The 21,905-nt window shown below is 39.0% G+C and overlaps 1 protein-coding gene across 1 annotated transcript in view; it reads right to left on the bottom strand.

Moving 5' to 3' along the window:
* Positions 1 to 21,905, bottom strand: part of LOC116162013 (somatomedin-B and thrombospondin type-1 domain-containing protein) — a 151,345-nt gene that overhangs the window by 24,962 nt on the left and 104,478 nt on the right. The window contains exon 3 of the mRNA XM_031475523.1: positions 6,586 to 6,709. Within this exon, the coding sequence (XP_031331383.1) occupies positions 6,586 to 6,709 (124 nt within the window). The remainder of the gene's footprint in view (positions 1 to 6,585; positions 6,710 to 21,905) is intronic.

Here is a 21,905-nt window from a genome sequence, read left to right on the forward strand (position 1 = left end):
GGTCGGATGACCTTGAAACTAAGGTTTGATACCGCAAGAAAGTTAAAACTAAACTTTGATAAACCTAAAAATGACACATAGCACCATAAAAAAGGTGTCAACCTCTAATGACCCTAAAATATGAAATAAAACATCACAAAAATTGAGGCCATTAAACTTTGCTAACCTTGAAGAAATAAATGACCCTACAAAATTTGAATCATTGTCTTTTTTGACCTCTAATGACCTTAAAAATACCTATAACTTTAACGCCACAGAGAATAGAGTCCTTGACTATTGAGAACATTGGCTGACCTTGAAATTAAGGTTTGATACTGCATCGAATGACTTCTGATGGCCTTGAAATATGAAATAGAACATCTTAAAAATGGAGGTCAATAAACTTTGGTAACCTTGAAAAATAAATGACTACACAATTTGAATCATTGTCTTTATTGATCTCTAATGACCTTGAAAATGCCCTATAACAACATAAAAATGCGGCTATTGAACTGATTGTCTTAAAAATGTAGTGACGCCACAAGGAAAGGAGTCATTAACCACTAATGACTTTGAATTCGAACTTTAACGCAACAAAAAATAGAGCCCTTGACTATTGAGAACTTTGGCTGACCTTGAAATTAAGGTTCCATACAGCATCGAATGACCTGTGATGACCTTGAAAACTGAATATGACAGCAAACAATGATAAAATAATACACATGGCACCATAAAAAAGGCGTCAACCTCTGATGACCTTGAAATATGAAATAAAACATCACAAAAATGGAGATCATTAAACTTTGCTAACCTTGAAAATTAAATACCACAAAATTTAAATCACTGTCCTTTGTTGACTTTGAAAATAAAATATGGTACAATAAAAATGGGACTGTTGATTTCTGATGACCTGAAAAATGCGGTCATTGACCGAATGTAATGACGCCACAAAGAAAGGAGTCATTGACCACTAATGACCTTGAATTCGACCTTTAACGTAACACGTAACTATTGAGAACCTTGAAATTAAGGTTCGATACAGCATCGAACGACCTGTGATGACCTTGGAAACTGAATATGACAGCAAACAATGATTATAGTTAAACTTAAAAATAACACATGGCACCATAAAAAAGGTGTCACCTCTGATGACCTTGAAATATGACATGGAACATCATAAAATGGAGATTATTAAACTTTGCTAACCTTGAAAATGAAATGACACTACAAAATTTGAATCATTGTCCGTTGTTGACCGTGAAAATGAAATATGGTACAACAAAAATCGGACTGCTGACTTCTGATGACCTTGAAAATGCCCTAGAATAACTGAAAAATGCGATTATTGACTGGATTGTCTTAAAAATGTAATGACGCCACAAAGAAAGCAGTCATTCACCTCTAATGACCTTGAAAGTAAACTTTGACCCCGCAACAAATAGCCACTGATTACCTGAAACCGCAAAAAATCGACAGGGAAAATGAGGCCATTGACCTTCGCTGTCCTTGACATTAAGGTTTGATACCGGAACGAATGACCTGTGATGACCTGGAAAATGGAATGCAAAAACGCAAGAAATGAGATCATGGAACTTTGATAACCTTGAGCATGAAATGACACCACAAATAATAATTGAGGTCATTGAACTTTGCCTTAAAATGTAACATGGCGCCCAAAAAAGGAGGTATTGCCCTCTGATGACCTTGATAGTAAAATATTACAATGTCCGAGCCCGGATTTGAAAAAGAAATCGCCATGTCATATCAACTTACTTGCTGTTTCCTGTTTTCACAGTAGATGAATTCTTCATGTCATTTGCCGACCATTTGATAAAAAAAGAGAATTTCAAAATTCTCGGATTCCAGAGGAACCAAGCATCAGACCACACGGAAAACACAGAGGCGACGCCTAATGCCGGGTACACCTGCAAACTTTGATCCTGGATATACTTGTAAGGCTACGTGTTCAAACTTGTGTCCTGTGGAAAGCTGAGATCACTTCGAAGGTCACTTGGCACCCACAATTTTAAACTCCCAAATCCAAATGGACCCAATCAATCCAAAATTCCGAACATGAACGGTAAGGGATAAGCGTCTACGACGCATTGATCGCTCGCCACCTGGTGGCAATCTTGGAAAGTAGGTCAAGGTGAAAGTCGTTTGCCACATTACGGTGACCTTGGAGAGGGTCTAGGTGCAGGGACATTTGCTACCAAGGTCATCGAAGATCAATGACTTCATTTTCAAGACAATCAGATGACAATGAATTTTGTGTTTTCCTAGATCATTTTCAAGGTCATCACAGATCAATAGCCTTATCTTCAATGGTGTTAGCATTTTCAAGGTTATCAAAGTTCAATTATCTCCATTTTTAAGGTCATTAGAGGTTCAGAACCCTAGTTATGGTTTCATTTTCAAGGTTCTATGACCTCAATTTTTTGTAGTCCCCTATTTCATTTCATGTTTTATTTTAAAAGGTATCAAATTTCAATGATCTCATTTTTAAGGTCATTTCATTTTCAAGGGTATCATAGGGCAATGGCGCCCACCACAAATATGGCCCTAGACCTCCAATCACCGCAAAAAATTGACTCAGCATAGAGAAAAATAAGGTCAAGGATGACCTTGAAACTAAGGTTTGGCACCGCAACAAATTGACCTGTGATTACCATGAAAATTTAATATGACACCGTAAAAAACTGGATCATTAATTTTTGATAAACCCGAAAATAACACATGATTTTTGATTACCTTGAAAACACCACAAAAATTGATAACCTTGAACATGGAATGTGACTACAAAACTGGGCCACTTTCCTTCGTTGACTTTGAAAATAAAATATGATACCGCAAATAACGGAAGTCGTTGAACTTTGGATAACCTTGAAAATTAACAGATTGCTTTAAAAATGTAATATGATACCACAACTAATGACCTTGAGAGTGAATCTTGACGCCGAAATAAATAGGGTCATTGACTACTAATTACCTGACACCGCAAAAATAGAAAATAGAAATCGGCACGAGGAAAATGGGATTATCGACCCTGCCTGACCTTGAAATTAAGGCAACATGGCACCATAAAAAAGGTGCCAATCTCTGATGATCTTGAAAAATAAAATCGGACACAAAAATTTGTGGTGATTGAACTTTGATAACCTTGAAATTGAAATATGGGACCACAAAACTGGGGTCATTGTCTTACATTAACCTTGAAAATAAAATATAACACTGCCAATAATGGAAGTTATTGACCACTGATAACCTTGAAAATAGCTAGGATCAGGCAAAAGTAGGACCAGTGACCTTTGCTCTTCTTAAAATATAATATGGAACCACCAAAAAAGGAAGTATTGTCCTTTAATGACCTTGAAAGTTGACACCGCAAAGAAATGAAGGTAATTGATCTTGCAAATGAAATATGGCACCATAAAAAATAGAGCCATTGACCATGAAAATGAAATAAGATTATGGCAAAAATGCGGTCATTGAACCTGGATGACCTTGAAAATAAAAATATCACATTACAAAAATGGGGTCATTGATCTTTAATGACCTTGAGAGTAACATGTGTGTTGGTCGGTGGAGAATGAACCACATTTGCGATCGCTAAATGGCGAGCTGAGAAAGCCTGATCTCCTCCTAAGGCTAGCGAGGTCGTCATTAGCAATGTGGCTGTAGTCTCCCCGGTCGCTGGATGCCGCGTATCAGGATAAAGTATCCAACTACTCGGAGGCTCCCACTCGCCCCGCTGTGGAACGTTTAGATCAGAAATCTAACGTTCACTGCCTTAGTAATGGACGCGAGGGGCACGTGGCGCCTCCAGAATTTGCTTCGGTTGAGTAACTCCGAGAGAACGTCTCTAGTATGCATTATCGAGTAGTGATCGGTTATTTTTTGGAATGTATGTACATAAAGAATATTGTTAGACATAATTTTAATATTCCTAAAGGAATCGACCACCCATGAAAGTTATTTGCCTTGAACAAAGTTTGTATTGTATTTATTGATATTAATAACATCCATACAAAGAATGTTGGTTATTTTGTTTCACTGTTACTGGTGGATTATTCGGAATCGCGAATGCGATCACCGAATGTTAAAATATGGCCGGGGTGGATAACCCTTCTTCGAATAAGTGAATGAGAAGGATGAACTTAAAACGACCGGTGTGGTGGAATGAATGCAATGGTAAATCCAAGCGAAAGTTAGAGGTCAGAGACCAAATACAAGAGGGAATGAGCGAATTTACCCGAAAAAACACTACAACTCTTTGTGAGGCTGGGGAAACGGGTGGATAACAAGTCTATGTAGTACATCAAAACTACTGACGGGACATCCTGTATATGGTAATTAATTCAATTTATGAAGTAAATCTGGGGATCATTTACGACATAAGAAAAGAATTGGTTAGTTTAATTTGAATTTGTATTCAGTGCTTATTATTCCTTAAAGTTTTTTTTAAATATTATCGCTTTGTAATTATTCAATTTAGATAAGGTGCTAGAAGTAAGAGACATCTGGTCAAATTTGTGTGATTTATAAAAGGTTACATCTGGTCGTTTGTGATAAGAAGTTTTATTGTTAGACGAAATCTAATTAACGCAGGTGTTCTGGTGCTGATAACGAAGACGCTGGTGTTTCGAAGAATTGCGCGTTTCACGTTGGATAAGTGGGGACGTTTGGCGCGTTCCATTGGCTCGTGTGGCGCAGTTCAGTTGAAGCTGGACTGTGGTGCTAAGGGTCCCTGGTTCGAATCCGGGTTCGGGCACGGGTATTTGTAAATGTATAGTGGATTGGGTTGGTAGAACAACCTTGGCTGAAACCCCGCCCACTCAAAAATAAAGGCAAATAAAATTTTAAAAAAATTAGCGATTTATTTGAAAATACTTAAAGGAGTTTATTTTATGGTGGAAGTGGTGTTGCTTTAAATACTGAAGACAACAACAAGACAACTGCTAGTTTCGCGACGGTTGAAGAGCTAGTACGTTTGCTTACGCTAAATTTTCGGGCAGTCAGCCTTGTTTGTTTTTTTGAACACGCAGTTTCGTCCTTTTTTATAATTAATTTCCTTTTAATGCGTTCTCACCTATTATTTTTTAAGTTGTCTCGCTAAGTTGATGGACGGCGCACCAAACATTTAGATATTACTAACCCTAACGGGAACCAAAGTCATTTCTCGCATCTGATAACTTGTAAGAAAATTCCGAACACGTAGACCAATAGGATTGAGATATGTTGATACAGGAGACACGTCCACACGCATAAACCACTACAATTGGTACTTTAAAGTACATTTAAACTCGCCAAATATATTTTAAGAAATTGTCTGCATGACCACTGCCATTTTTGGTCATCATATAGTGGCTCGCGCACCGAACGTGTAACAACAAACTCGCCCAATTTCAAATTTAAAAAGTTGTACGAGTATCTGTTATGCAGAAATATGTTCAAATTGATTGTTTAAATATAAAAGGACAATAGGTCTACAGTTTCTTCCCATTTATTCTTTATTTTCTTTATTAGCGTGGTACTGGTTAATTATCTCCACAAATTCCGTGCACATCCCTTTCAAATAAGTGTATCGATTTTCCTTATACCTACTAACCGTCGATACGCGAATTTTCCATGGCTTATGAAGGCTGCCGGCTACAATTCAAAGCAAACATTGTTTTGTAATAAATATTTCGACAAAGAGACGCTCCGGGCCTCGCATTCGATGTGTAATAAGGCGGACTTTTTCGCATAGGTGTTCCAAATTGAAATATATGCGAGAGAAAAGCTTCACATAATAAGAATGTAAAGAGCTCAATCAGGCGCGATCTTACGCTCGAGAATGGAAATGTGAGGTTATGCGAAAAAAACGAGGCAGAGAGAGAGGAACACGTTTCCATTTTATATCGAGAGGTTGACCGCCGAAAGTAAATTTGTATTTGATTGTGATCGTAAATGACGACCTTTGAAGAATGAACTTCCATCTCGTATTAAAGATTATACACTCGATAGAGCGGACGAAATGGATTTTTCAATCCGAAGTTATTTATTTCCCCAATAAGAAATATAGAAAGATGAAAGGGGAATTAATTTTCGTGTTTACTTTTTTCCCCCACCCCAAAGCCGTAATATATCGGTATAGTGCTCAGTAGGCCATGAATAAATTAATTAACTACCGGTAATGAATCTGCAGTGTTGTAACGCAACGGTCGCCATTAAAATTAAACGAGTAATTTATGGGCACAATTTATACTTAGAAATAATATTCAGTGCAGGGGGTCTGTTTGTTTGGCGCGGAACGGGGGGGCGGCTCGAAACTAATAAACAAAAAACAGCGCCGTCATATAAAACAGGAACGATAAGGTGGAAGTGGGACGTCAATCAATATCCAGAGCAAGATTCGCACACCGGTCAGGTTATATGCGCCCTTTTTTTTTATTATCAATAAAGCGGGATCATGCAGTTATAAGCGCGCGCGATGCAGGCATCCCACGGTTTGATTTACGACGGGGAGATAATAATAAATGGCAGCTACTTAGAGAAGTCTTCCCTTTAAATGCCGCATAACCGGACGCGTGTCACGAATACGTTTCGGACAAAAGAACAACTCACTCTCTTTCTGGATCGTGCTCGGGATGCTCGCTCGGATCCTTCAGTCGCAAATTTCGCCTGATATCGCTCGTGTCGTTCGCCCTCCTTATGTGCGAAAGGGAACCAGGTAGCAACATCGCAATCTCTGCAAATAAAAAAGAAACGCATGTGAATCAATCAATCAATCGAACGGCGGCGGATCATGAATATTAAACATGGCGACCGCGACGGTGGCGTCACCTCATTCATTATTCATATCGTTCCTCTTAATGTTTATTTTTATTTCCGCGTATAGTTTAGGTTCTCCCCTCCCTAACGAAACATGAGATTTTCACCGTGGAAGCTCGAGATTAAAATTATGAAAATCAAGACCGGGAACAATGCAAATTTCGACGTAAATGGGCCGCGAATTAGAGTAATACCTTTATTCAATACAAAAGCAAAGAGCGTAATTAAAAGGGATTCGGAACGCTATTGTTTTATCTGCGATCTTCATGTACTCGTGCAATGTAACAAATAACAATAGATCCGCGAAGTTGGTACAGGCAACTGTCAGTCTCGCATATTTCTGGAAAGCACTAACGAAAGGTCAAACAGTCAAAAATAACGTAGTCTTAAAAATCACACTTTTATAGGGACAAGGAGAAGCGCAAATCACTGGGAGATTGAGAAGGGATTTTATTTCAAAGGATGGGGACATCTAACGGAGGAATTTTACAACACATGCTACAGGATGTTTACAAATAAAATTGTAACTTTTATATTTTCTCTCGCGATGGAGCCCTAGAAGGAGTCGGGACCATCTAGCAGCGAAACCTTTAAACTGACATATCTCGAGAACGGAGCGTCGTAGATACTGGTGGTGGTTGTGAAATTTCAGAAAAGCGGTCGAGACATAGAATGGGTCGGGACCGACGGCGGTTTCAACCTAACCTAACCGGTGGTGTAATGGAGTTTTGGAAGGAGGTTGTAAACCAAAAAAGAATCCAGAATCCAAAATTTTGTCGAGATCGGATGGTAAATAAGCGAGATATCGCGTTTTAAAGTTTTACCACTAGCGCCACCTAGCGGCGAAACCTTTAAACCGAGATATCTTGACAACGGAGCGGCGCAGATACCGGTGGTGGTTGTGAAATTACGGAAGGGCGGTGGAGACCCAGAATGGGTTGCGGGAGACGGCGGTCTCGACCTGACCTAACCGGTGATGACATTTTGGAAGGGCGGCGGAGACTAAAAGAGGACCCAGAATCCAAAATTTTGTCGAGATCGGACAGTTAATAAGCGAGATATCGCGTTTTGAAGTTTTGCCACTAGCGCCACCTAGCGGCGAAACCTTTAAACCGAGATATCTTGAAAACGGAGAGTCCTAGACATGTGTTCATGGATGTCGTGGGAAAGGTCTCAACCTAACCTAACCGGTGTTGGTAGTCGAATTTCGGAAAGATAGTTGAGACGTAGAAGTAGTTCTGAGAATCCAGGATTTTGGAAGTTTCAAAATTTTCAAAACTTGTAGGCATTTTGAATTTTTTTAATGTAACCAAAATCATTTCGACAATTTACGTTTAACTTTAAAAAAATGTTGGAAATTCATACAGGGTAGTTCAAATTCGGAGCTCTCCATTGGGATCTTTGTTACTTATTTATTTATTTATTATCCCTCTCTTGTTCTGGGCCCTCAACAGGCTTGCGCCCAATTACAGAGTGACCCGCATAATGCTTTTTAGAGGTGCCTCCTCCCCCGTTACGGTGAGAGATGCAGTGTAGGTTAAATGGAACGAACGGAAAATGTCAAATGTCGTTTTTATTTTCTCTAGCATAAACTGTCGGAACTGGACGGTTTCCGTTAGCACCTTCTATGTGCACTTTTTTTCCATGTCACGCTAGATGCAGTTACTACTTTTTTATGGACGCCATATTGGATTTTTGCGGAATGGTACAGAGGACAAAAATACCTATTATGCACTTTTACATGAATTTATACGAAAAATGCAAAAACGGAGGAATTTCACAACGCATACTACAGGATGTTTACAAATAAAATTTTAACGTTGCCACTTTTATACGGTAGAGAGCTAGAAGGGGCCGGGGCCACCTGGCGGCGAAAACTTAAAACCGACATATCTCGAGAACCGAGAGTCGTAGATATGTATTCATAGACGGTCTCGACCTAACCGAACTGGAGGTAGTCGAATTTTTGTGGTGCGGGGGACCGGCGAACTCCTGAGGATCCAGGATCCAAAATTTGGTCGAGATCGGACAGTTAATAAACGAGATATGTTAAAGTTTGACCACCAGCGCCACCTAGCGGCGAAACCTTTAAACCGAGATATTTCGAGAACGGAGCGTCGTAGACATGTGTTCATGGGTGCCATAGGAAAGGTCTCAACCTAACCTGACCGGTGTTTGTAGTTGACTCCGAAAATCCAGGATTTTGGAAGTTTCAACATTTTCAAAACTTGTAGGCATGTAACCAGAATAATTTCGACATTTTACGTTTAAATTTAAAAAAGTCGGAAATGTGTACAGGGTGGTTCAAATTCGTGGGATCTTCGCTGCGATGGGAGGCAGTGCAGGCTAAATGGTGCCCCTTTTTGTGAGAAGAAAATGCATTTGAAATTTGTGAAAATAACTGCGATATCACCGTAGAATTGAAAATGTCAAATGTCGATTTTATTTTCTCTAACTTTCGGAAACGGGCGGTTTCCGTTAGCACCTTAATTCTATACGCATTTTTCTTCCATGTCGCGCTGGATGCAGTTACTACTCTTTTATGGACGCTATATTTGATTTTTACGAAATTACATAGAGGAATGACATAGAAAAAATAATGACGAGTCACACTATACTTTTTACGAAAAATGTCAAAAATGGCCCTCTAAAATAGTTAGCAACGAAGGACGATACGAAATAAATAACGTAGTCTTAACACTCACACTTTTATAGGGACAAGGAGAAACGCAAAACAGTGGGAGATTGAGAAGGGATTTCATTTCAACTGATGGAGACATCTAACGGAAGAATTTTACAACAAATACTACAGGATTTTTACAAATGAAATTTTGACGTTACGACTTTTTAATTTTCTCTCACGGTGGAGACCTAGAATGGGTCGACCCCATCTGGCGGCGAAACCGACGGCGGACGGCGGTCTCGACCTAACCTAATCGCTGGTGGTGATGGAATTTTGGAAGGGCGGTGGAGACCTAAAGAGGATCCAGGATCCAAAATTTAGTCGAAATCGGATTGTAAATAAGGGAGATATAGCGTTTTAAAGTTTTGCCACTAGCGCCACCTAGCGGCGAAACCTTTAAACCGAGATATCTCGAGAACGGAGCGTCGTAGACATGTATTCATGGGTGTCGTAGAAAAGGGCACAACCTAACCTAACTGGTGTTGGTAGTCGAATTTGAAATTTTGACATTTTTAAAAATAACTGAGATGTAACCGAAGAACTGAAAATATCAAATGGCGCTTTTATTTTTTATAGCTTAAACTGTCGGAAATGGACGCTAGATGCAGTTACTACTTTTTATGGACGCCGTTTAGGATCTTTAGGGAATGACTTAGAGAACAAAAAAATAATGATGCGCCACATTATACTTTTACATAATTTTTTACGAAAAATGCCAAAATCAAATATTTTACATTTATTTCTCAACGGAACATCCACGGGTGACCAGAATTTGCTGAACCAACATGATGTTTTCAGGAAATAAGTGACACAGCCTTTAAAAGCGCAAATTTTCGGAGTTAGAGATTCTGAATGCCTTATTGCATTCGCATATAAAGACTCATTGCTGATGCCAGAATTCTGACTGTTCATAAAGTTAGCAACGTCACTTTATAACCGACATGCGTATAATCAAAGCGGCTCTCTAAACACTTTTATAGGGACAAGGCGAAGCGCAAAACAGTGAAAGATTGAGAAGGGATTTCATTTCAACTGATGGAGACATCTAACGGAGGAATTTTACAAGACATACTACAGGATGTTTAAAAATGAAATTTTGATGTTACGACTGTTTAATTTTCTCTCACAGTGGAGACCTAGAAGGGGTCGGGGCCATCTGGCGGGGAAACCTTTAAACCGACGGCGAGCGGCGGTCTCGACCTAACCTAATCTGTGGTGTTGATGAAACTTTAGAAAGGCGGCGGAGACTAAAAGAGGATCCAGAATTTTGTCGAGATCGGGTAGTAAATAAGCGAGATATAGCGTTTTAAAGTTTTACTACTAGCGCCACCTAGCGACGAAAAATTTAAACCGAGATATCTGGAGAACGGAGCGTCGTAGACACCTGTTCATGGGTGTCGTAGGAAAGATCTCAACCTAACCTAACCGGTGTTGCTAGTCGAATTTTCGAACGGAACCTGGAAGTAGTCGGACCGACTTCGAGAATCCAGAATTTTGGAAGTTTCATAATTTTCAACACTTGTAGGCATTTTGACTTTTTTTTAAATGTAACCCAGAATCATTTCGCCATTTTACGTTTAAAAAAAATTGTTGGAAATGTGTACAGGGTGTTTCAAATTCGTGCCTCTTCATTAGGAAGTTTTTAAAAAAACTTACCCTAAAGAACCTGTAGACCTTTAGAGCCTTTATGAATAAGTATTTGTGAACCGCCAAGGTCTAACTCTTTAAAGTTATTTATTGATCTTGAGGGGTGTATAACAGTTCTAAAGAACTCCAAGGCTTAATAACAGATGTCCTCAACACGCCATTTAAGAGACGTTCTTAAGGAGATTCAGTATCTTCAAAACCTTCAAAAGTTAGCTTTTATTCACCCTTTCATATTTACATCGTTACAGGTTAATAAGTGTATTTAAAGGTCTTTCAAGATTTATGGGTCGTGAAGAGTTTGTCAGAGTCTCCAAAAGCCTCCAACCAAAACGTTTTCTGAACCTTGAGAGTACATATAGTCTTCTAGTTCTAAAGGTTTTATTTGTAAAGTATTTAGAACGCAGTAAACGCCTTAAAGAGCTTATAACAATCGTACAAAATCTCTTTAAAATCTCCTCAAACTCTTCAAAATCTCCCCAAAATCTCTTGTCTCTTCCAAATCTCTTCAAACTCTCTTTAAAATCTCTTTAAAATTTATAAATCTGTGAGGATTTTTAAATGTGTGAAAGAATTCTAAAGACCCTTAGATCCTTTAACAGTACTCAAGGATCTTAAACCATCCCGTAGTCACTTCATCCACATTTTCTTAATTTTTACAAAATACACCTACAAAATGGAGCTAATCGGCCATCTTTACTCGTTCATCCGAATGGAATACTGTCACTGTGACTGTTCGCATTACCCACCCATCAAAGTTAGTGACATCTAGATATCGCATTGTGTTTTTCTCAGTAGACACCTTTTTAGTTGTTGTCTCGCAGCTACCCGCATAATCATAAAAAATTCGCTTCTACTTCATCCCCACTTTCTTAATTTTTACAAAATACATCTACAAAATGGCGCTAATCGACCATCTTTACTTGTTCAGCCGAATGGAATACTATCACTGTGACTGTTCGCATTACCTACCCGTCACAGTTAGTGACATCTAAATATTGTGTTATTTTTTCTCAGTAGACACCTTTTTAGTTATTGTCTCGCAGCTACCCGCATAATTATAAAAAAATCGCTTCTACTTCACCCCCACTTTCTTAATTTTTACAAAATTCACCTACAAAATGCTGCTAATCAGCCAATTTTACTTGTTCCGCCAAATGGAATACTGTCATAGTGACTGTTCGCATTACCTACCCGTCACAGTTAGTGACATCTAAATATCGTGTTATTTTTTCTCAGTAGACACCTTTTTAGTTATTGTCTCGCAGCTACTCGCATAATCATAAAAAAATCGCTTCTACTTCATCCCCACTTTCTTAATTTTTACAAAACTCACCTGCAAAATGGCGCTAATCAGCCAATTTTACTTGTTCCGCCGAATGAAATACTGTCACTGTGACTGTTTGTATTACCCACCTGTTAAAGTTAGTGACATCTAAATATCGTGTTGTTTTTTCTCAGTAGACACCTTTTTAGTTTTTGTCTACGGACTACTCAACCCAGGTGCCAGATAATGTTGCAAGAAATGTGTTTCTAACATCATCTCAAGATTGGTTCCCAGATGATTTTCAAAAACATTTGGGCACATAAAAGTGTGACTGTAGATGCTCGGAGAACAAATAACTTTACTCGTCGTGTGACACGTAAACGCCGTGGTAATTTACAGGCGAAAATTCGGGAGTTCTACAGCGAAAACTTCGCTCACCTTCCATTGTTACATAAAAACTGCCTTCGTAAAGCTCAAAACATGCAATGCCGTATGAAATTCCCAGTATTTTAATTTCTATTTAACGGAGGCGTGATTCCAGAAAGTATTCCATAAACCATATTAAAAATAATTGTTATTCGCTTTCGTGTATTTCATTTCAAAAACTTTCCTCCAATTCATTACCAAACGCCCCTTTCCTATCCCCGACCACCCACCCTAGCGCACCCCCGCTCCTCAGTACATTTATGTAAATTCGGAAATTAAGTTTGTTATTCGGAATGAGAAGATTTTAATTTAATAACAAAAAGAGCATATCTGCTCGATTACATTTAATGCGGTGAAAAAACCACGGTCGGTAGTTGGCCGACTTCTTCCAATAAATAAATTTGCATTTCGACTGTAAAAACGACTGGGAACGTATCGAAATGGAAGCAATCAGATAAAGCGGCGGGACTGCGTTTCACTCGAGCGAATTTGCAATTAAAACACTCATTATAATTCGAACACAAGTAAGTTATCAGACGCGAAACTTCGAAGATATTTGCGTAGAAATGGAATAATTTTAAAGAGATATGAAAATCTCCGGCAACATCCCATAACTTTCAACTCTCCATTATATTTACCGGTTTCCTACGACGAGTACAATGGTCTCTGCAACGACGCTCATTAGACCTAGGGCGAGAAAATGTCTACGAAAATGGTTAGTATTTTAACAGGACATTCGATATTATTGTGACAAATTTTACCTACAGGAAATTGCGCTCTCGCGTCGCAACGGCTTGTATTTCCATCGAAACACGCTAGGTACATAATTGAGTTTTTTTCCAGCTGCTCGTTTTGCAGGTCGAAAACGCAGGCGAAAAATAAATTTCAATTAATCCCTTTACGGACACCGGCGCGTCATCGATTTCGAGGCTGCGTTTCGGCGGACAATTAGCGAAAAATTGCAAATAATTAACTAATAACCACCGAAACACGTAAACGCGGAAAGTGGGACGCTTTGATCCGTGCGAGTTTCATCTTCAAAGGTTCGAGTGGTTTTTATTCTCTCGCAACCGTTTATGTTGTTAGCATCCGTTTTTTACGCCTCCGTGCCTTCTTTGTTTTTGTAATAATTATCAAAGGCGAACCTTTTATATTTTACACGCGGGGGTCGATTCGCAAGGGGAGCGGAAAGGGACTAATAAATTGGTATTAATCCGACTGTCAATGAATTGCGATGTATTGCCGCCAAAGTTAATTAAGTTTCGATCTATTGTGACGTATGTAAAAGCTAGCGTCATTTTATCCGGGATATACACCAAAGTAGACGTGACAGCGCAAAGTTCACTGATTTGGTTCATCTACGAACTCGTACGAGCTTTCGTTCTCGAAAGGACAGACAGACGCACAAACAGCGAAAACCATAGTAACATATTCATTATTGCTCAGCGTATAAGTAATCCTTATACAAGTGGAATAGCATTTGATGCTAAAAATGTATTAGTAGGAGATCATGATCATGTAACTGGTAACTATAGTGGATCAGCGCATAGTAAATGCAATTTGATTTTAAATTTTGAAAACCTAAAACAATAAATCTAAACCTTATAATTCTTGGAACTATAAATATAAAATATGGCAACAAACGAATAATTAAAAACCATCTGCAACCTCAAAACTTGATACAAATGTGTTCGCATTACATACTCGTCAAGGTTAGTGACATCTAGACATCGTATTATATTGGGCAATTTCAAAACCTACAAACCTACCAAGATATGAACCCTCATTTTTGATCCCTCTATCGTGTTCCTCGACTCCAAAAACGTGGGTCCAGACCCTTGAACAGTAAAAATCGGGCATGTTAGACGGAGAATACGCCAGGGTGGATCAAAAACCGCCATATTAGACGCCCCCTTTCGGTTTATTTTCAGACTTGATGTAACAATTGACGATTCCGTCGGGACTTTCTGAACACCTAAGGGAGGGACAGTGTAGCGAATTACCTTAGTATCGACAGCGGATGATAAATAGGCGGTTAGCTTAAAAAATGAGTTGTTTATAAAAGATATAAAAATGTTGGAATTGTTTAAAAACCGGCCATACTCTTAATCGATGTAACCGAGGCGAAAATTTTGTGTTATCTTTGCGAACAACGTCATGTGACATAGTGCGCGTGTATAAAGTGCTAGGGAAACGGAAAAACACGATGAGCTCCTAACCACACTTTTGAGGCATTTGTAATGTAATTAGTAATTGAAAATCGGGACACGAGAGTGTTGGAGCTGCCGCCAGTCATTTGTTTGATTTCTGTAAACGCTTTTTCCGCATCTTTACCCTTCAAACTTTCTTTATTAGAGAGGTTATTGGTACTATTTCACTTCATCAGGATCCACCCGTAATCCTTACCTTTCAACTAAGTAACCAAGGTCAGGTCTAAGTTACCTCTATCAAAATCGCCGGTGAATGATGCAAGCCGAAAGGTATTCTTGTAAACTGATACCGGTAAGGTAAACGTAATTTTTTCCTTACTCGCTTCGTCTAAGTAACTTGGCAATAGGTGCGCCTGAGTTTAAAGGACGATAACTTTGTCTAAAATACTTGAAATGTGCGGCAACGGATATGCATCTTTGTTTGTTACCGTACCCACGATGAAAAATTGCCCAGTATGACCTGAAGTTTTGGGAATCTTTCAAATGCTCCAAAAAGAAGCTGGTACCAGTGGCGTCGTCGGGTAAACTTTCAGAATTTTAGGGTTTGATTCCTTCCAAGTGCCATTTTTTCTGCTTCAATTAAGAACGGTTTGATATAGTAGACAGGGTGGGCGAGCGGAGGGTTTCTTCCAGTTTACGGTCTGAAGTTGAAATGTTTTGGGGTCGTACAGTTTTTTTTTAGATTGGTTTATGCAAGATATAAAGAACGGTTTCATTATTTGGCGAGATTTCCTAAAAATTTTTCGTTTTGGTATGAGGGCGAAGGTTCCTGAGTCCGGTCCTGACTGTTAAAATACGTATGAAAGCGTATGGCGCCGGGAAGTCGTGGGAGACGACTAGAATTACGTGACGATTTTACAAGGGTCGCATCCATCGATCTCAAGCCTGCTGGGTGTCTTGTTTTTTACTGACTTTGTAGGAATTTGAGGTGATATGTCAAGAAATCTCATTCAACGCAAAAACTAGTTCTAATTGGCGGACAAGGTTTGAGCCACGGAATGGGCGTAAATTAAAAAAGAAAAGTCGCTGGGGAATGCGCGTTAAATAAAAGTTAAGTTGACCACCTGTAAGTTAGCGCAGGGTGGATTTTAGTCTGTGTAAAAAATTCAGATTGTGCCGCGGGAAAATTCGCGTCGAGCCACAAGGGAAAAAATTAGTATTGAATCGCCCTCGCCGGCGATCAAAGTAAAAACGTGTACCCAAGTTTAGTGACCTTCAAGATCAAAGGATAGTTAGCGAAGGAATAATTACGATAAAGGCGAACAATAGTGTACATTTTTAAACGTTAATATGACCTGAGGTTTGGGTGGGCATTCGTCCGATTTTGAATTTTTTTAACACATCAGCTGGTACCAGTGGCGTCACCAGTAAACTTGCAGAATTTGGTTCTTTCCATTACGCCCTTTGAAATTTTTGGGGCCACGCAGTTGTTTAGATTGGGTTATGTAAGATGTAGATAGTGGTTTCATTATTTGGCGAGATTTCCTAAAAACTTTTCGTTTTGGTTTGAGGGCGAAGGTTCCTGGGTGCGGTTCTGACTGTTAAAATACGTATGAAAGCGTATGGCGCCGGAAAGTCGTGGGAGACGACTAGAATTACGTGAAGATTTTACAAGGGTCGCATTCATCGATCTCAAGCTTGTTGGGGTGTCTTGTTTTTTACTGACTTTGACGGAATTTTGGCACACGCAGAGTTGAGTTGATGTGTCAAGAAATCTCATTGGACGCAAAAACTAGTTTTAGTGGTGGAGTAGGTTTGAGCTACGGAATGGGAGTAAATTAAACAGGAAAAGTCGTTGGGGAATGCGTGATAAAAAAGTTAAGTCGACCCCCTGTGAGCTAGAACACGGTGGATTTTAGTCTGTGTAAAAAATTCAGATTGAGCCGCGGGAAAATTCGCGTCAAGCCGCGAGAAAAAAATTAGCATTCAATAGCGAGAGTAATCGCATAGAAAAAATTCAACGCCTCGCCCGCGATCAAAGTAAATGCGTGTACCCAAGTTTGGTGACCTTCAAGGTTCAATTAAAGCAGCCAACGGTTTCTTCCAGTTTACGGTCTGAAGATGAAACGTTTTGAGGTGGTATGAAAGTTTATGGCGCCGAGAAGTCGTGGGAGACGACGTAATTAACTAGAATTACGTGACGACTTTATAAGGGTCGCATCCATCGTTCTCAAGCTTGCTGGATGTCTCGATTTTTGCTGACTTTGTAAGAATTTTGGTACACGCGGAGTTAGTTGATGTGTCAAGAAATCTCATTGAACGCAAAAACTAGTTCTAATTGGCGGGCAAGGTTTGAGCCACGGAATGGGAGTAAATGAAACAGGAAAAGTCGTTTGGGAATGCGCGTTAAAAAAAAGTTAAGTGGACCACCTGTAAGTTAGCGTAGGGTGGATTTTAGTCAGTGTAAAAAATTCAGATTGTGCCGCGGGAAAATTCGCGTCGAGCCGCGAGGAAAAAAATCGCGAGAGTAATCGCATAGAAAAAACTCAACGCATCGCTCGCGATTAAAGTAAAAGCGTGAACCCAAGTTTGGAGACCTTTAAGTTCAAAGGATAGTTAGCGAAGGAATGATTACGATAAAGACGAACAATAGTGTATATTTTTAAACGCGCGAGAATAAATATCGCAATGTTCTAAAGGTGAATGGACTAAAAACCACGTAATTTATCGCCGACCGTCCGAAAATCTTTTTAATGACATTGACGCTTACCGTCGGATTTCTTAATTGTTTGTTGGTATTTCAACTTCCAATCAAAGCAGCCATTCCTTCACGGAACCCAGGATTTTGCATCGAACGTCTTTTCAAGCATTTGGAACCCGCAAAGTTCTGAAATCTGACTTGTTTGGAATTTCTAGGAGTAGGAAAATTCACTTACACACAGGTATTCTGCATATTGATACAAGCCTCTTTCCGATCCGATTAACGTGGTTCTGAGGTAAAAGGACGATAAATCTGAGTATCGCGCGATCTATCAAGAATACTTGAAACATATGGAAATGGGTATGCTGCATGGAAAAAGAAACAAATTCAGATTGAACCGCGGGATAATTCGCGTCGAGCCGCGAGGAAAAAAATTAGGAAACTAATCGCGTAGAGAGAAATTTGAACAGTACGTGGAAAGTAAAAGCGCGTAACAAGTTCAAACAACGACAGTCGCGATTTGTAAAGATTATTTTGAAACTCTACTTAAAGCACCCCAAATTTGAAAAGGAATTATTGAAAGCCTCTTCCCTCTCTACAAGAGACGAATTCATGACTATTAAGCGATGCTAATAAATCGGAAGCGGTCTCGCCATTGTTTTTATGTATGTGTCTTTGTCTGTTGTAGGGAGGGAGTTAAGATATAGTCCCATCTGCAAATGAATCATTTTGTAGCGAATTTTCTAGAATGAAAATGAAATAAGATATGGTGATTCAGTATGTTTCTAAAATCCTTTTGTGTTTAGTCTTCGTCTTAACATCCACGTCGAAGTGATAAATAATAAAATTTCCGCTCGTGTTATAAAAGTGACTGCAAGGAAGTGATAAATATTTAATTGTTATAAATCAATAATAATAATCACAAATTTTAATTCATCAGAAAAATCGTTAAAGGTTTCTTAGTGACTCTTCTAATTAGCGCAGGTGTACAAAATTTCCTTATCCGATCCGTGTTCTTGTCTCGGTATCAAACTTACAGTTACTACAAGGTGGGTTGTCTAATAAACCCCCGTTCCGACCCGCTTTTCTCCAATCGGTAATTATAGAATGTTCTTAAACCGCATTCGCGGTAGAGGCGTGTTCCCCCAAAGGCAATAACTATCGCCATTAATCTAGCGAGAATATTAAAAACAAAGACGCGCGCGAACTCAATTTAATAAAGTAGCGGAGCATACAAAACTTTCCTACGGAATAAATTTCTAGATTTACGTATAAGGGATGCAAAACCTTTCGCCGATGTGCAAACACACAGAGAGAGAAGCGATTTATTCAACCGTAAATACTCATAAAACATGTATTTCGCCGGCGTTATTTTCCGCCGATAGATGGCACTGATTTAGTACAGACGCGCACCTAACCTTGAGCGAGGCGTCCGTGAAGAACTTCGCTTTATTAAATATCGAAGGCCGGTAATTGTCAATTTAGATCCGGACCCTTCCGAAATATTGGGACAATAACGATTAGAGTGAAATCATGGGAAGTAGACTAAACGGCGAATTAATGCGATTATCTAGATACACTCGCTGCGCCTAATATTAAATCGAACTGATCGCGTTCGAATATAACCTACGTTCCTTTCTAATCCCATTATCCGTCTCTCCGTCCCTTTCTAGGATTGATTATATTAAAGCTTGTTAAGGTGAAACACTACCTTTATCAGGGGCAGCCGTGCCCGGAATAATATTTGGTTACTTCCGAAGCGACACGTGCCGCGTCGAAAAAAAATTGAAAAATTACCCCGCTATCAAGATTGCGGCGTGATTAATTACGCAATCAGATTATGACCGCCAGATGGCGCTTTATTTATTCATATTTAATTGGGACACGACCACAAAAAAAATCTGCCCTATAAGTGAGCCGTAAAGGCCGGAATCGATCTTTAACCCTTACAGAAGGGAATGGGTTTAAAAAAGTATTCGAGGTAAGTGGTGCGTGGCAATTTTGTTCCGCCACAGAATAAGTTAGGGAGGGTTCTGCAAGTGTAATTCTTGGCGAAACGGGAAATTTCCTGGTTAACTTAACGAAAATTTGCATTTTATTTTATTGATTTTTCAAATCTTTCGAGCGGTTATGCTACATTAAATAATTTTGTAAACAGCGCCTCCCGCGGCGATAAAATGAGACGCGGTATTAAACTTACATCGACGCTCGTCTCAGGAAAATAAGATTATGTAATGTACTTAGATAAAAAGTTTTATTGTGACCTTTTTGGAAGCTTTTCATAGGGAAATTGGAAAACAGGATCGGGTAGTAAAGGGAAAACTGAAGCGTTCAGGTAATCTAAATTGGTTTCTAGATAAATTTGAAGCCTAATTTCTAATCGAGATAAAAGTCTGCCACTTTAGAAATAAAATTTTACGTACAAAAGCTTGTTTGTTGATTACCATCAATCGAGAGCACTTCATTTGATACATGTATGAGTAGAGACTCGTTCGACGTCGAGTTGTGTGTTTGTGTTAAGTGCGTCAAACCTATTCACGACCAGATTTTAGGATTAGTAAAAGAGAAAAAAAAATTTTTAATTATCGACCGTCTGCGCACGGGGTACCATGTAACGACAAGCTTTGTAAACTTCTCTGTATTTCAGGAATTTCGTGTTTATTTTCATTGAATGTGTTTTTCTCATTGTCAATCAATTAGTTGTGCATGAACCCATTGTGCGACCCGTATAGAGTTTTTATGTCAAATTTGTCTCTTCGTATCCAAAATGTTGATAAAAATTCGCGTAATAAACAATTATGAAAGTTGATCGGAGCCACTGAGTCTCCCAAATTATTAATTTCAGTCAATATTGGGATTTTTCTTTGTAGCAGTATCAGGAAGTCTACGAGGAGAAATTATTATAATTGTAAGTTTCAATTTTGATTATTATGAGCTAGTTGAGGGAGTTTTGTGTGTGGTGTACTTGACCGCATACCATTGCACACATTATTCATTTGGCGCCCAACGTGGGGCACAGCATTATTTATTTGGCGCCCAACGTGGGGCGACAGAAACATATTGGAATTGTTTCAATATTTTTTCCTGTCTATTTTGTTTGAAAATAGCAAAATTGACAAAAATGCTGATACTGTCTTCAAGAACAATCCGCAAAATATTGATTTTTCACACAGCGCCATCTACACTTTCTCTACGGAACTGCTAATGAGCTTGTTGTTAGCTTATCAACAATTGAGATAAGTTCGTGAGTGTGTTTTAATGTCGTAAGACCCCCTCCTTGTCCTCTGTGAAACTTGAGTGAAATCACCCCCCCCCCCCTCCCGGATACCAGAAGTTTAATTTTGTAATTTTGTTTGTTATACTGTATAGGTGGGTATGCCTTTATATTATTTCATTAAGTGTCTATTGACATGGCAGTACTTAATCGGTGTGATGTTGCCATGTATGTGTCGACTAACCGTTTTTCCCGTGGAGGAAGTGCCTCATACAATTTCGATTTTCGCTGTTATATGTTGCTTCCTCATCTCGTGCAACACGAGAAGGGGGGCACTCTAATTCACCTTTTCTGTATAGGGTGTGGGCCCGTTTGTAAGATTATTTAATTTAGCATGTTAATTAATGGTAGACGATGCCGGGAGCAAAGTCATGCTATTTTGATGTTTTTTTATGTACATGCAAATGATCATTTTACCATTTGTTTTGTTTAAATTGAACCGTAGATGTATTTGATGTGTTTTTGTACCAAATTGATTTATACCGTTTTCCATTGTGTTTGAATTATATCTCGTTTTTATTAACTTGTTTAATAGCAGTTGACTCGATCACATGATTTTTATTATACAATTTGAGATGTTTGATTTGTGTATTTTTTTCTCGTGCATTTTGTTGTTGTAGTCGATTTATTTCTTGTATTTTTCTATTATGTCAGGTTTTTTTGCCCATTGAAGGTTTTTTCCTGGCCTTGTGTGCGTAATATATTTTACTAATTCTTGACCCGCAAGACAAAGTTTTATTCAATTCCCACCGTATGAATTGAAATTGGGTTGAGCGACTTTTTTTGCTACCGCTCCGTTCATTTCAAGCTAAGCTTTTTGTTATTATCTGTTTAATTCATTATAAGGGGGGGGGGGGAATTTTTCGTTTTCCCGCATTTCCTTTTCCGCCGCTTCCGCCGATTTGTGCCTTGTTGCTTTCATTCCGGCTAGGGCGTGTGCCGTAATTTTGTTTTAGTTTTTAGGACAT

This window comes from Photinus pyralis, unplaced genomic scaffold (genome assembly GCF_008802855.1).
Source record: "Photinus pyralis isolate 1611_PpyrPB1 unplaced genomic scaffold, Ppyr1.3 Ppyr1.4_LG10, whole genome shotgun sequence".
Lineage (NCBI taxonomy): Eukaryota > Metazoa > Arthropoda > Insecta > Coleoptera > Lampyridae > Photinus > Photinus pyralis.